General features: G+C 45.1%; 1 protein-coding gene across 1 annotated transcript in view; it reads left to right on the top strand.

The window, feature by feature from the left end:
• ttc7a (tetratricopeptide repeat domain 7A) overlaps nucleotides 1–8,581 on the top strand; it is a gene marked incomplete at both ends in the record, with an annotated part of 52,096 nt that extends 43,515 nt beyond the window's left edge. Inside the window, one exon of the mRNA XM_079230177.1 lies at nucleotides 8,363–8,581. Within this exon, the coding sequence (XP_079086303.1) occupies nucleotides 8,363–8,581 (219 nt within the window). The remainder of the gene's footprint in view (nucleotides 1–8,362) is intronic.
• Nucleotides 8,582–16,870: the final 8,289 nt, after the last annotated feature.

Raw genomic sequence — 16,870 nt, 5'->3', positions numbered from 1 at the left:
GACCAGAAAGGGATATTCCTGAATTCAAGACTGGCACCGCCAGACACACACACACACACACACACACACACACACACACACACACACACACACACACACACACACACACAATATGTCCATGATCTCCATAGTGACCATAGATGTGCTGGTTGATATCGCTTTGACTTAAGTACTGGCCACCTTGTGACCACAAAAGGCAAATGCTTGCTCCTCCTTTTAGTGTTAGTGTATGTATGTGTGTGTGTGTGTGTGTGTGTGTGTGTGTGTGTGTGTGTGTGTGTGTGTGTGTGTGTGTGTGTGTGTGTGTGGAAGTGCAGTCCCATTGGGGTAGGCAGAGGTACGCTCTCTTCCATATTTGGCCTGTGGGAGAACCAATCCCAGGGGGTGTAAAGCTGAAACTAAGCCAGCTGGCAGTGTCCTACTCTGGGTCTCTTACAGGGCAGATGTGTTCCCAGTCTGAAAGTGTGAGTGTGTGCATGTGTTGTGTTTGTGCCTTCCTCAATGGATTTGGCGCACATGTGGACTATTTGGATCCATTTTTTTCTTATACGCTTGTACTTGGTTAAGGCACATATTGTAGTAGGCACTAATAGACCCAAATACAAAAAATGAAAAAGATGCTATCTGGAGTACTATATGTGGTGAATTATATATTAGACATGCTAATGGAGCTGTGTGGTAAAATACTTGCAGCTTTGCATTGTGATGGAGCCTAAGTGGGACAGTGTGTGGGACATTTTATTTGGAGCGCTACCCATTTTCAGTTTCAGGCTTGCATCAGCCTGCCAGAATACAACCTACAGTTGCTGCTACTCTGTGGCTCTCTGGATTCATGCATTTATTTTTGTACTGTATCTGCCGTGGACACTTTGTGTGCCTGTGGCCCATTTATTGAGCTCTGCCTGAGGGGGAAATATGATGATATTCTTTGTTGATAGTCTTATAAATTAGCTATTATTCTGCAAAAGTACATTCTGTACTTTCCATGAATGTCCTTAAGATCTTTATTTGAAGTTATCAGGGCTACACATAAAATAAGTTGTACTCCAACTGCTGCTTCACAATGAAAGGGAATCTGATTTATTTTTCATTTTTTATGTATGAGACAGACGTAGACGAAGACATGTTGCCTTTTTTGGACAGTTTACAGTGTAGGGAGAATCAAATTGGGTCTGGTATGAGTTTTAACCACTACGCCACAGCTGTTTTTTCAGGAATCTGAATGCAACAATTATTTTTATATTTGATCAATTTTCTCTTCAAGCAATAGTTAAACATTTTGTGAGGAACATGTTTATCTGCTCACTCACGACCAGTTGGAAGAACATATCCATGAAACTCATGTCTGCGCACTAAGCTAGCACCCAGGAGTTCATTAGCTGAGCTCGAACTGGGAAACAGCTGGCAGCTAAGGCTCATGCCAACTGCACAGAAGTTCTTGGAGATGAAAATGTCATTCAAGAAAGAGACCAACCACAGTGCTCCCTTTAGAACCACAGATTGCTGTTTTAACTCATCAAACCAACAATATAAAATGTCAATTAGTGAGCTTTTAAGGTGTTAGCAGGTGGGGTTTGGAACTTTGAAAAGGACCAGGTCAGCTGTTCGCCTTGTTTCTGCTCAAGCTAAGCTAACGTCTAAATACTGTGTTGATACTTCCTTTCTTGTAGATGTGAGGAGCATTCAGACTGACTTTACTGAATTTACTCTTATAAAAGCAGAACAGGCAATGGAGCTAAGGGACTTTTTTATTTTTTTTATTTGAGGTTCAAGACAGCATTGCATACCTTTGCCCCCCACCAGAGTGGAGTAAAGTCATAATTCTGGCCACAGCAGATGAAGGAAAGGGAAATGTGAGTAAGGAAAACCCATAACGAGATTCCATAGACCGGCCTTCACGATGTGGGCAATAAATATGACGTAATAAATATGATGTAATAAAATGATACGACCGGCATAAAGTGCTTAAAAATACAACTCACCATTACGCCGAATTAGTGGGAGCCCTGAGCTTGTTTCTCTGCAAGCAGCCGGATCGGGGTGATGGGAGGCACCCGGCGTGTTCTTTATATCCGGTCTACTCCGTAACGACTCCTTAACTTAAACCCCGCTTCACAAAGACAGGATGTTGGAAATGGAGGCAGGGCTTTCAGAGATATCTTGGCGATCACAGGATATTCTGCCTTGATTTTAGACCAGAACACCGGCAGAGTTTAAACCGACTTAAGTTTCGTTTTTGGGGTATCACGTGACCTCTTGACATGTTTTTTTGTGATTTTTTTTCATTCATCTTTTCTCTGCGGCCCGGTACGAAGGAACAAACGGCCCGGTAGCGGGCCGCGGCCCGGTGGTTGGGGACCTGCAGCCCCTGCTGTGTGCTTTCATCATAACACCCCACCCCCTTCTTCCCTTATTCATCGCACACCACTTTACTCACTCCACCTCTACTTAGTAGCCTCAACTGTGTCTACATAGTTTTTGAGTGGGCGTGTGTGTGTGTGTGTGTGTGTGTGTGTGTGTGTGTGTGTGTGTGTGTGTGTGTGTGTGTGTGTGTGTGTGTGTGTGTGTGTGGTGGGGGGGTGGGTGCGTGCGTGCGTGTGTGTGTCTGTGTGTGTGTCTGTGTGTGTGTGTGTGTGTGTGTGTGTGTGTGTGTGTGTATGTGTGTGTGTGTGAGAGGGAGAAACGGGGATCAGACAATGACTCACAGCTCTGGTCAGCTGCTGGTTTCTGTATTTTTGGATGGGAAAGGGTGTGGTGGTAAGGGAAACCAGTATACGGTAGGACTGTGGCATGTGTGTAAGTGCATATGTGTGTTAACGGTTGGCTCCAGATTTATAGGAAACATTCTCGGCTGTTACAGTCCACAGGCTACAATCTGAGCGACCATTTCGTTCATCCGCCATCGTATTAGCAGTGTCAGCCTTTCACACGTGTCTGTCTGTGCTTTTCACCTCATTACGGTAAGTATTAGGTTGACGTGTGTGCATGTGGTGCGAGTGCATGTGTGTGTGTTACATTACATGGCTGGTCCTGAAACGCGGCCCAATCTTGCTTCCGGCTGTGGTATGAAATTAATCGGACCCACTCCCAACATCCTCCTCATCTCATCCCTCTTTTTCGGTATTGGAGTCTGCTCTGAGTCAGACACACACACACACACACACACACACACACACACACAGAATATTCATACACTGCATCTCTTATGCACGTATACTCTCAAGGACGAGGACTTGTGCTCATTGAATTAATCGCGTTCCAATTATCAAATGCCCCCATCTCTCTCTCCCCTGTGTGGATGGGGTGGTTGTCAGCTGATTAGATAATGCAAATACATTATTTATAACACTTTGCACGTTCTCACCGCTTTATGGGATTGCCTAGCAACCAGGGAAATATATTCCATTGAGCAAGACCTCTGATAGCCAGAGAGAGAGAAAGCGTGTGTGTGTGTGTGTGTGTGTGTGTGTGTGTGTGTGTGTGTGTGTGTGTGTGTGTGTGTGTGTGTGTGTGTGTGTGTGTGTGTGTGTGTGTGTGTGTGTGTGTGTGTGTGTGCGTGCGTGTGTGCGTGTGTGCGTGCATGTGTGTGTGTGTGTGAGAGAGAAGAAAAAAAAATCGGGCGGGCAAACAGAGAGACAATTGGGAGTTGGCCAGGGCCTCCGTTGCTATGTATGGCTCATCTGGGCTCACTTATTTTTTCCGTTTTCTTTGACACCTCTCTCTTTTTTGCTCTCGCTCCATCACCCTATTTCGCTCTCTTCATTGTTCCCAGTTTAGCTCTTTCTCGCTCGCTCACACTCTTCCTTCCTTCGTTGCCTTTTCCTTTCCTCCGTGGCTCCTGTATCAACCCTTTCTTCCATTCCTCCTCTCTTCCTGTAGCTGTACTCGGGGCTCGTCCCCCGTTTCCATCTTTATACTAAGCTGATCAGCTGCTGACTGTAGATCTTTACTCAAACAAACGTCAGGTGGTGACAATCTTCTTCTCTCTTGGCAACAACAGGGATTAGTTTATACTTCCTATAATGTCAAACTGTTATTTAAAGGGAAATTAAAGGGGAACAGTATGTTAAGGGGTTAATAAGTAAGGACAGTTCAAGCCAACATGAGCAAGGTAAATACAGCAGCCTTGACTCGCCGCTCACGGCCAGCTCAGACCACTGATGGGATTAAAGGTTCAGGTGAAGGTTATCTTCCTGGTTCAGTGGCAGGGCTTTGGGCCACTGGGCTACACTGGGCATATGTGTGTAGTAGGTCTTAGGCTACAGGGGTTCGACAGACTCGGATGATGCAACACGCCCTCTGGCTGCCATATTGCATGATTACGACCCTTTTGGATCTGAAACATGCATGTCATGCTCACACTTAACCACCTCTAGGCTAAAACTATATCATAATTCAAACTTCACTATTTATAACTTTAGTCATATTTCCTGGTTTGTCTGGTCACTTGCAGATTTTCAGCTCTGTAGGCTGCATGGCTGACAACAGCAGATTGCAAGTCTAAATTTAGAGTTCAGCTGTCTCTCCACTGTCTCGGAGACATTTCCCAATTTCTGGGAACTGATCTATATGAACATGTTGTCACTGGTTGATTAAGATAAGTGTCGGGTTAGTTCAGTTTAGATCCATAATCAATCACACGTTTGTTTAAAGCTTATACTGTAATCTAAATGTGGCTTTACACATTATATGCTTTGCTTGAGGCGGAAAACGTTTTTAGTAATAAAGAAGTTATCCAATAAATATCATTCCCATAAATACATCGCAGTGATGACTGCTTTGCTGTAGTTGGTACTTTAGATTGTTAGAATATTACAAAGTACTCTTTTCCATCAATTCCATAATCAACTCTATGTTGGGTGGTTTGTTTGTGACATTTATAATAATAATAATAATAATAATAGCTAGGATTTATATAGCGCCTTTCATGAAACCCAAGGACGCTTAACAAAGACATAAATAAACATAACAAATGCAACAGTAGCTAGAGGACATAGGCTTTGGTGAAGAGGTGAGTTTTGAGGAGTTTTTTGAAGGTGTCCAGAGACGGTGTGTTGCGGAGCTCTATGGGGAGAGAGTTCCAAAGTGTGGGGGCTGTCACACTGAAGGCTCTGTCCCCAAAAGTTCACATTTTTGTGTGAGGGATGGAGAGCTGACCCGTGCCTGAGGATCGAAGGTTCCGGGACTGTGTGTAAAGGTGGAGGAGGTTAGATAGATGCTGAGGAGCCAGGGCATGGAGGGATTTGTAGGGGAGGAGGAGGATCTTGTAGGTGATGCGGGACTTGACCGGAAGCCAGTGGAGGTGGATGAGGGTGGGGGTGATGCTTAGGAAGCTTCTTTCATTTTCTCCAATCTAGCTGTGGAAATGCGCTTAATTAAACACTACTGTTCTGCGGCGTATCAAATGTTTGCTTGAATTTAGCTTGAAAGATGGATAAAACCCCCACGGTTTGGCTCTGCTCAGTTCAGTTGCGCTTTAATGGCGCAACAAGAAACAAATGTGCACACAAGCATCATGGGATCAGCTGAGGTAAGACTGCAGACAGATGGCTGAGAGTAATTAGAGCAAAACCAACAGATACCAGTTTTATCAGTGGAATGCCAGAAACACTCTGATGCAAAGCTCTCGTTCCTCTCCTGTCTGCTCACTCTTCTACTCCCTCAGACATTTGCTCCATATTGTGTCACTAACTTGTGTTACTAAGGTTCTGTTCCCAAATCGATTGAGAATATTTCTCGTATTAGCCAACTGTCTTGTTTTTCTTTTTCTGAAACCCTTTTCTCAGTTCAACATTTGGGCAAATATGGCCTTGCTTTTTTTTTTTTCAGTGTCTCGGGACACTGCACAATATTAGTCTTCTGGGAAGATGGAGAAAGTGTTTGTCAAGAAACAGCTTCAACACAAGTTCACCTAAATCACAAATTGTCAGGTTTAAAAAAAAAAATAGTTTGATCTTTATTCATGTGAAAATGAAACAAACAAAATAACATTGCGTAATCAAGGGCCAGGCTAGCTGTTTCCTCGTGCTAAGCTAGGCTAACCAAGTCCTGTAGTCATCAATGTACCTCATGTACTCAATGCTCAGACGTGAAATTGTTGTTGTTCTTCTCAATTCACTCTCAAAAAACCAAACACTGACCTCTTTCTTTGCAGTAAGTTTGGACAACCATTGGCCAGCGTGTGTGTATTGTGGTGTTTGTTCTTTCCTGTCAGCTCGTCTTCTTCAGCCTCTCAGCATATACAGAGGGCTGGTGTTCATTCCATTGAGCAGGTGGCCGAAGAAGGATAAACTGTTAAATGATTACCACCATAACTGACATGTGACACGGGTGTGTGTGTGTGTGTGTGTGTGTGTGTGTGTGTGTGTGTGTGTGTGTGTGTGTGTGTGTGTGTGTGTGTGTGTGTGTGTGTGTTATTCCGCTAGGCGACTTGTTTATGCTAGAAACATCGGAACAATGTAACCACTGAGTCTGGAGACAAGAACACAGACAGTAAGATGTGGATGCTAGTGGCCAAACCAGCAGCAAGAAATACATCCTACACCTCGAGCACACACCCACACACTGACGAGTATACGGACACACACACACCCTGTTTGCACATCCTGTGACAGGTTTTCTCCGTACCAGAGAGAGAGAGAGAGAGACTTTTATTGAAAGTTGCATCAGAGCCCCTAGACAGCTATGTGAATTGCAGCCCAATTAATCTGGAGCTTGTGAGCAGAGACTGCATAACAAGACTCGTCTGTCTGACCTCAGGCCAGCTCGGTGTGTGTGTAACAGATAGTCAAAGTAAGGGAGGGGATGATATTGTGTGAGAGAGGCTGCCTTGTTGTCACCTTGAGCATGCATGTGACACTGGTGTGTGTGTGTGTGTGTGTGTGTGTGTGTGTGTGTGTTTGCGTGTGAGACACATTTTGATTCCATGCTGCTGGGCAGCTCTTTCTCCAGGCTCTCAAACGCACCGCACCCCCAACTGAGCTGACCTCCGAAAAAGAGACACAACACACACAGTCACACAAAATTCTACATGCCCTTTACACGGTGATGACAGATATCATCCATAATATCCGTCTTCCATACATACAGCCTGACAGCGTGCGCTTATCTTCCCCCACACATCAGAACGACCATTTGTTCAATTCATACAGTTTATGTGAAATGCCAGTTACATACTTCTTGTTCCCTTTTCCCTCGGCTTTTTGTGCCACAGACAGACACATACATCTACAGTAGACATTCTTACAGTGTGAAACCAGTGAGTGTAGAGAGCGCATACATTCCCACCACTCTTACTGGCAGAGCCCTGGCCAGTAGTCGTCCAGCACGCCACTGCAAATGGGGACTTTGGACTAACATGTTGCATACCAATGTCTGTGAATGTTTGGGGCTTCTTATTAGGCTAGTGATTTTCTGTGCTGTGGGAAAATGTCCAATTTCACTTGATCGGTCCAATAAAATATTATTTAGTAGCCGCAAATAGTTGCCATTGTTGAGCCTGCAATAGGGGCTGGCCGAGTAATTACATACTCTTCCATGCCAGTGGGTGGCAGTAGGTAGCGCAATAATTACCTTCTTAATTTAAGATGGTAGAATTGGGTTGTGGTGAAGAACGGCGATGGAGAAATATTTCAAAAAGAAAAAGGCAGACTCTGAACTGGGCCCTGGGCAACTGTCTAACCCGGATGAAAAGCCCAGTATGAGTGCTGGTAAAAAAAAAAAAAAACTGTGAGCTCGAGGCAGTAAAGTGAAAGTTATCTTTCGTTTGGATTCACTTTCACCGGTTCACTTTCCAGACTGTACCGATCCCGTTATGCTTGGTGTGTGGGGGGAAAGCTAGCAAACAGCGCCATGGTCCCAAGCAAGCTGAAACGTCATCTCGAGACCAAACACCCGTCACTGAACTGCAAGAACAGGGACTATTTTGTTCGCCTGCACACGCAAACTGAGAAGCGGGTAACTTTGGTGAGCGTCTGCACTCAGGTAGCAGCAGCCATGGTCGGGCGCGTCCAAGGCTTCGTTAGCAGAGTGAAAGCGAGACGCCCAGATGTTCTTGTTTCTGTTTTTTGCGCTCGTCGGTTAGCTTCAGAAAGACAAGACTGAAAAGCCGCATATTTGCATCTTTATGTGAGGAAATGGGAGCGGAGCACAAAGCCTTGTGTTGTGAGAATGAGAGCATGTCATAGCTCAACTTTTTTGCCTGTAATTTTCAGGGGGATTTCTAAGTAGATTTTCTTTTTGAAACAAACAAAAACACTTTGTTCCATTCGTACCTCCTTCTCTAAGTGAATACTTTTCATGATCTGGTGAGCCTATATGCAAACCTAAACGTCCCCTCTCCTTTATCCATTTGTCCATCCAGGGCCTTCTGCTGGTGAAAACCGAGCGCACCCACCTCGGGGAGAAGGTCCTGCGTGATGCGGTTCAGGTCCACAGCACCTCTCACGAGGCGTGGAGCGGTCTGGGAGAAGCCCTGCAGTCACGGGGATCAAGCCAGGCCCCCGACTGCTTCCTGACAGCCCTGGAGTTGGAGGCCTCCTGCCCCATCCGGCCCTTCACCATCATCCCCAGGGAACTTTGAGCGGACCTCGTCAATTTTGAGGGGGCCTCTGCTATTTTTTGGAAGGAGGCCTGTTTCACTTTCTTGCCAAGAGCTTGATGACAAGATTTATGTATGTCAATTGAAAATGAAGACAGAGCCAGGGGATGGTTAGCTTAGCACGAATTAAACCAACAACAATGTGATTAATGAACTTAATTAGGTTTCACTAGGCATATATGTTGTCACTCTTGGACAGAGCCAGGCTAGTTGTTTCTCCCTGTTTCCAGTCTATATGCTAGGCTAAGCTAGCTAACTCCAGGGTGTAGCTTCATGAACATGGTATCAATTTTCTTATAAAACTTCCAGCAAGAATGCTAAAGTATTCCCTTAAATCGTCTCAATGACATTCATTTTTACAACCTCTCAATATGAAGCCAATCGCCCCCGAAATATGAGTACCACGACGTCCTTTATAAGTTGTCAGCTGAAAACAAATGCAATTTTTTTCTTTAAGTGAAAACAGTGACGTTAATATCGGATATCAATGTCGTTCATGTATCAAGAATAATGTTATAATGTACGCTCCGTGACAATGTACGAGCTGTACATTGTCACGGAGCGTACATTATAACATTATAGCTCTTTCGCAATTAGTGACAAATGAGTAACATTCTTAATAATCGGACTCATTGGGTGTTAATTTAATGGTCCATAAACAGCAGAGGTGTGCCGGTTACATCTTTAAGATAGAATGTATTGTTGGTGTCTCATGTGTGGAGATGCTGATGTATAGATTATGTACAGGCTGTCAGCAACACTCCATTTCTTCTTTATCTTAGGCTTTTGATGTATTTTTGATGATCACGTTGATTGACGTAGCTTTGATGTACACACAAACCCCCACACCCCCACCCGTCATCCTCAAATGAGAGCTCATCCATTTCCGACCAGGGACAACCGCGTATTATTCCATATGTCGTTATTATGTGTGTGTTTCCGTGCAGTGTGTCTTCATGCATGTGTGTTTGTTTTCAAACCGACCCTCTGGGGTGTTATCCGTCACCGTTCTGTCTGTTCTGTACGGTACAGTAGGCAACTCATCCGCTCATAACGTGTGTCCTGTTTTTTGTTTTTTTGTTTTACTCATCTGCTCTTAATGCTCTCCATTATAAACAACAACGGCTTTTAAAAATCACTGCTGGATGCCGCGTCTTCACCTGACTTGTCACTTGTGACTAATGGACATCACTTCCGAGTGCCTAACCACATTAATGTGAGCAGTGGGACCGGGCTGCTGGCTTATGTAATACCGCCAGCACAGTTTTCTGCCTCCCCCTCCTCTCTCTCTCTCTCTCTCTCTCTCTCTCTCTCTCTCTCTCTCTCTCTCTCTCTCTCTCTCTCTCTCCCCTCCTCTGTGTCTCTCGCTCTCCACCAGCTTGCCTGATGTGATGTGATGTGGCTTGGTTGCCTAGCAGCCATCCCCTTGTTTGAGTAACTGGGGGAGCAGAGAGATATCTGGTCTGCCAAACACCACACACACACACACACACACACACACACACACACACACACACACACACACACACACACACACACACAGCGAGAGGCAGATAATGCACCCGTTGTGTGGTTTTGCAGGCTTGACACCGTCTGTTTGATATCTGCTGTTACCATGAGCTGTATGAGCTATAATCGATGCCCCCCCCCCTAACCGTTTCCCTCCCTGCAGGGCTACAAGCACAAATCCCTGCCATCTTTGTCTTGTCTTGAAACTCCCACACTCCCGTCGCATCCCCCGACATGAAAATCCCCCTTTCATCAATACTTTGATTTCTGCACTGGAATTTATCGATCACTGTTGCCTTTTCTCTGGCAAAAAGAATCTATTTTTACTTTTCCCTCCTCGCTCGCCGGCTCTCCCTGGTTCCATCCTCTCCTCATTAGCGCTTTGTGTGACACCTACACAGGGGCTTCGGGAGATGAATGGTCTAATACCTGTGGGTAAGAAATATTACATGGTGTGCTCGCACATGCACAAATACACACACACACACACACTGACAATGAGAGGCACGTTGTGTGGTACATGCTTATATACACGCACACACATGTGCTATGGTCTTGACAGCTCTGGTTAAAGCATACGGATGAGGAAGCGGCCTGCTGCAAAGCCACTCATACGGATAAAGGAAGGTCTGTTCACTGGGCCGAGTGTCACCACACACACACACACACACACACACACACGTAAATATAAACAGTATGTTTATGATCAATGATCAGATATTATTGTGTATGTGCGTCATCATGATGTCAGGGCACCCAGGCGTGTTGCTCTGGTTACGCCTGAGCATCACAAGACGTGTGGTGGACTACTGGTATCCAGTGTTAAGGTACACTTGCTGTATTTATGGTTGCCTCGTAGGGCGCGTATCAGCCTCTGTTGAACCGAACCCCGCAGCGTTCTTCCCCATTGATGCGGTTCATTTGGGTTGGTGTGAGCCATGCAGCAACCTCCAGTTCTGCCGAGTGAAGCCGATGCGGAAGAGTCTTAAAACAAAAAGAAGTCTGATTGTATGGAAGTTTATGAGAAAATGACCTTACTTTTGTATTAATTTATTACCTCAGTAAACATAAATTGATGGTCTCAATCTCTAGTATCAAGTCTTCTTCAATACAGCATGATGTTCATTGAGTAAATTATGCTCCATTTAGCGTCAAATAGACCATAAAGCAGAGAATGCTTTAAGGTCTATTTACTATACGTCACTCACCATTCCAAATATGTTCACTTCCATTTATCGATGTTTGCCGCCCTGCTGGAAGGAGAGCGGTCAGCAGCTCTGTAGTCTCCTTGAGGAGTGGCAGACTTGCTGTTTTTTACCCAGCGCTGGCCTGCTGTTCGGCAATTTGTCTGGAACTGGTATAGCAAGAAAGTTAGTTTTCATGCAAGCCTCTTAAGTAGTAGAAATGTAACTTTGCTTTCACTCTTCTCGTCACAGCGTAGGAAAGCACATCACGCGGCTCGAGGCAACTGTTGAGTTGTACAAGTAGCAAACTTTATCCCCAATAATCATACAACATGTCTACCACACGACGTTGGTTTACAATTTCTGCGGCGTTTGAGTTTTGCCTTTTGTGAGCGCAACCCGAACCAGTTGGAAAATGAAACCAATGTATTGGTTCAATTTAGGAACTGGACCTTTAGGAGTGAACCTGCGCACAGACACACAACCTCCATACTGAGCATTGTGAAATAAGTTGCAGCCATATTGGATAGAACAGTGATCAATGAAGAACAAATAACTGACAATCAAAGGTGGTGGCCACGTTGAATGAGGTGTGTGTGTGTGTAGGGGGTGGGCTTGGTATTCAGGTCACGGTGGTGTGTGTGCATGGATGCCAATCATGCAGGGCCATATGGAGGGCACGGGCTGTCTAGTGTCGGTGCAGGGCGCCAAGAAGGAAACCATAAACCATCATTGTGATGTCCAAAGAAGGCCAGGGAGTCATGGATGGGTGAAGGGTGTGATGGAGGTTATGAGGATCAGATGTGGTTCCATAATCTCATTTATAAATAAAATGACTGCCACGGTAGACGTACACACAGTTCCTCCCCCAGAGGGCAAACGTGTTCCAGCAAAGTTCAAAGCACATGTTGACAAAAGAATGCATTCAAAAAGCTGTGAGAATGGCATAAAGATGTAAAGGTGTGAGTAAATAGCATATATTCTCAGAAATACATTGGAAAACAAAGCTTTATATACTGACTTGATTTGAGCCCTTTCCAACGATGTTTCAGTAAAATGATTTCACATTATAGCTGCTGTTTATAGCCAATGTTTATGGCTACAACATTTCATCTACCTTAATGGATGCAGGCTGTAATACAGTGTATCGTCATAATATCCTGCCCAGGGACTCCAGGTGTGAATTAGTTTAGACTGTCCCTGTCAAATAATTGAATCAAATCAATTTCTCCTGGTGGGAATGGTTAAAAGTATCGTGCAATTTTTTTTGGGGAAATCATTTTTCACGCTTGTGTACATGAAGTTACAGCCAGTTAGCTTAGCTTAGCCTAACAGGAACAGAGAGGCAGCTAGCCTGGCTCTATCCAAAGGAAACAACATCTGCCTACCAGCACTTACTGGTTGGTTTTAAACTGGTTGGTTTAAAGCATCAGTTTCTGTATAGATTAAACAAAAAGATTTATAACATTAGGCAGCTTAAGGCGCTACCTTTGGCCAGAGGCTAGCTGTTACCCTGTTTTAAAGTCTTAATGCTAAGCTATGAAATTAGGGCAAAAGGTCACATTTTCAAACACACAATGTAGGCATTTGCTTTGTGTACATGTGTACATGCATCTCTGACCAATTGTTGAATTATCCTCACATTGTTGCCACACCATTTTTGGACTCGCTCTATGAGGTTGTCAGGCGCCATGCCTAATAACAACGCGGTAAACGGCAGCTTGGCCCGCAGCGCCTTCTCTCCCATCTCCAGCCTCCCCACCTGATCGGTCTCCAGCGCTCTTGGTCCACTTGCACACACACACACACACACACACACACACACACACACACACACACACACACCGCAGTGGTGCCACCGCTTAAACAATGGCCCTCTTGTTCGTTAACAGTCGCCCATTGCAGCTGATTAAACTTTTAAAAATGCCATTTAATGGAAGCGTAATGTTGCTTCGATACGTCCGTCAGCAGCCTGAGGGGGGTAAAAGGATACCTGGTAACCCTCCTGGTGTGTCACTCTGCCCACTAAATTCCTTAGCTGCCTAGTCATCGCCCTTAGTGTGGGATGTGGTGATGAGAGTGAATATGACCTGGACTTAATGGAGGCAGAGGGAGCAGCACCTCTGAACTTGCCACCTCTCTCTGTAGTCAGGTGCTCGAGTAATACGGCGAGGGAGCAACACTGGGAGGCCATTTTAGTTCAGCACAATGTCAGTGGCAGACAATGGCTCCTCTGTTTGCTTGTTTGTTTTTGCGACCTTTAGCTGGGACTCAGCAACTGATAATGGCATTTGTCCCACAGTAGTATTGGATTATGCGTATTCTTGTTGTGCAACATCACATTTTTTAGGAAATTCCAGCCGTCTGCCTTTCTTCATCACTGTGAGCAGGGTCACATTCTCTCAGCATGTTGCCCCGAGTTAGCTGTTAATTTGACGTCCTCTCGACTACGGCTCCAGCCACACCACTGAGTAGCAGGGTCCCCTCCTGTTGTAAGCTGCCAGGCTGCAACACACTGCTTCCTAAACGCAGACCGGATCTCACTAAGCCATGCCCCCGAAGAACCAAAGTTGATATATGGGGGCTGCCAGTGCAACCTGCCCTGACACCACATATTGTGACCGATATATTTCCACTGTGCCAGCCTCTTAAACCGCCTCCTCGCCACAGGAAACACTTCCACAGACGAAGGGATTGTGTGTGTGGTAGGCTTTGTGCATTGCCATCCTGATCATTTTTTCTCTGCAGAGGGATGATCCACTTTGATCTTGGGCCGACTGTGGCTCAGTGGTTAGCAAGGTCGTCCTTCAATCAGAGGATCGGCGGTTCGATCCATGTCAATGTGTCCTTGGGCACATGTTACTCCTGATGGGCAGGTGGCACCTTAGCCACTGCCATCAGTGTATGAATGGGTGAATGATTACAAGGTCCATTTACTATTACCATCTTTCAGTAGAGGTTTAATTACTACTTTTCAAATATCAAAAAGCAAGTAGTAGTTTTTGTAGTACTAGCCCATAGTTGTGCGTGTACAGTGTGTGCGCATGTGTGAGCAGGATTGTTTGCAGCTATGTTTCTGTTTAAAGCAAAAGGTATCGCCTATGCACACATGTGCGTATTCTTCAGAGGCCAATGTGTGTGTACATGTGTGTGCGTGGGGGGCCACGCACACACATTGGCTTCAGAAGAATACACACGCAGCCGTACAATGCGATGAATGATCTTGATTGACAGTGAAAGAGCGGGTGCCTGGCCATGCCTGTGGTCGAGGCAGGCTGTAGGAGACGCAGGGTGTTAAGTCGTCAGTATGAGGCATATGTCAGAGATCAGTGCTGGACCGTGGAGATCACTGCAGTGAGAATGGAGGGCGAGAGAGACAGAGATTACTGGGGGCTTGGTGCCTTGACCACAGGCAGAATGGCTGCTCATCACACAAGCACACATTCCCATCGCCCTCATTGCGTCTCCCTCACAAGTAGTAGAAACGCCCCTCTGGAGGCTGCATGCAAAGCCCCGTGTTAATAAGATTGTCTTCCTCTCCGGGTGGAAGTGTGCGGCTCCTTTGTCTCCAGAATAATGACAGGGGGAATAAGAGCCCGGCTCTTGAACTGTCTCAAGCTCTTGAGTGTCTGCAACTGAAGGGAAACAGAGTGGTGAGGATTAGAGTCATGCCAAGTAGTAGTGCCTGCGATAACGTTGGTGCGGCTCAAAGAAAAGCAGCGCTGAGGTCGATATGTGGGGAGAGGATCGAATGGCTTCTGCAAATGTTCACCCTGCGGAATTGCGCTTAAGCAAGGTGACGGAAAAACATTAAGCATTGGCTTCAACACGCGGATGGTGATTCCTGTCGCCACTGCTTTCTTGTGTCCCAACATTACTGGCCGCCATTGTTTGTTTCGTCAAAAGAAAAGGAAAGAGTTGGTAGCGATAAGAATAGCTGTTTTATTGTGTGCCACTGCCTTGGCCCGTAATGCTGAATGTGTTATCTGAGGGTGCAACATGCCACACTAAGCTATGTGCATGTGACGCATCGCTGAGCAGCATTCCTCCTCCTGAGTGCATCGCAGGGCAGAGATAGTAGGAAGGCAAAGCAGCCCGACTGCCGACAGAGATGGGAGAGGAGAGATGAGGGAGCAGTACTGGGAACATGTAGTTAAGTGGAATGAAGTACCCTTTGTTGCAGATAAGATCATTCTGCTTCCCTGGCCCGGCATCACTAAAACGATTTGAGCACAACGAATGTGGTTTATTATGTTGTTGGCAGACCATGAAATCCCTCGCTGACATACAGAGAGACATTGCGCCAAGTAATAAGAGACTGGGATATTGCTTTCTTTTGTGCTTTTTATTTTTACAAACAAGGCCGGGTCACATTTGGGCTGACAGGATGGTGGTCCACACTAGAGAATGTCGTGGAAGAAGAGGCTAAATGACGGGTCTATGGCCTCCGTGTTCAGGCAGCCCAACTTCCAGTCGGCTCGATGTTCCGTTTCACTTACAGGATCTAATAAAAACATAACTTACCTCTTTAAACTTCCACAAAATCCATGATAACATCATTAAATCCAATTGAAACCTTAGTGTATTCACATTTTTACTCGCTCATCAAGAGTGTTGCTGCCATAATGCACCTGAGAGGGTATAAAACTGTTTAAAAAGTATAACGTAATCATCTTACGCTAGGGACAGACAGACACTAACTAGCCTTGCGACTACTAATGTAGTGTTGGACATGTTCGACCTGTGTGCATCTACAGAAAACGTGTAGCTAAATGTGAAGTACCGTAGAGTGGATTTCTTGATCAAGCCTCAATATGCTGTCGACCCAGTCTAGCAGGTAATCATTAGTATCTGAGCACATAGGGTGTGTTTTGTAGTGTTTTTTCTTCAATTTGCTTTTTTTTTACAAAATGAGCTTTAATGAAAATGTCAATTAGCAGTAGCATGAAGCAAGTAGTTTGGTTATTGAACCGAGCTTTGGTAATCCAGCAAGTTAAAACCAACTTGATGAAACATAAACTAAGCATGCTATAGGCCTGCTTTAACCTAAATGTGTAGCAGACAAAACTTGGCATGCAATACCTTCTTGTATTTTTAGCCGTTTAGCATAGGTAGCTAGCTTGTTTCTTCTTCAGCATTATCTTCATTGAAAACTGCAGTTAGCAGTAGCTTTTAGCTACTAGTAAGTAGTTCATTTATTGGACAGAGGTTTGGTGATGCCATGGGTTAAAAACCAATGACAGTCAACATAACGTTAGCCGAACGTGATATATCTCACCTTCAATATGTTGCAGGCCAAGGCTAGCATGTACACATTAGCACATCACAAATGTGGTTTCCTCCCTTTGGTCAGGTAAGAAACTTAAACAAACAAAATAACGCAACACAGTTAACTTGTGTGCACTCTTAGTCATTTAGTGAAGGACACAAGGAGAAACAGTGAGCAGAATGTCCGGATTTTACTTAGCTAACTGCTAACATCATGTTACTCCGCATTAGTACAAGTTCCTTTAAAGGACAAGGTGTTGCTTTTCCAGTATAAAACATGCACCTTAATAAAATATATATTCAGGGCTCT

The sequence above is a fragment of the Taurulus bubalis genome, assembly GCF_910589615.1.
Source record: "Taurulus bubalis genome assembly, chromosome: 14".
Classification (NCBI taxonomy): Eukaryota; Metazoa; Chordata; class Actinopteri; order Perciformes; family Cottidae; genus Taurulus; species Taurulus bubalis.
The sequence above is the reverse complement of the archived record's forward strand: the minus strand, read 5'-3'. Positions and strand labels throughout refer to the sequence as shown.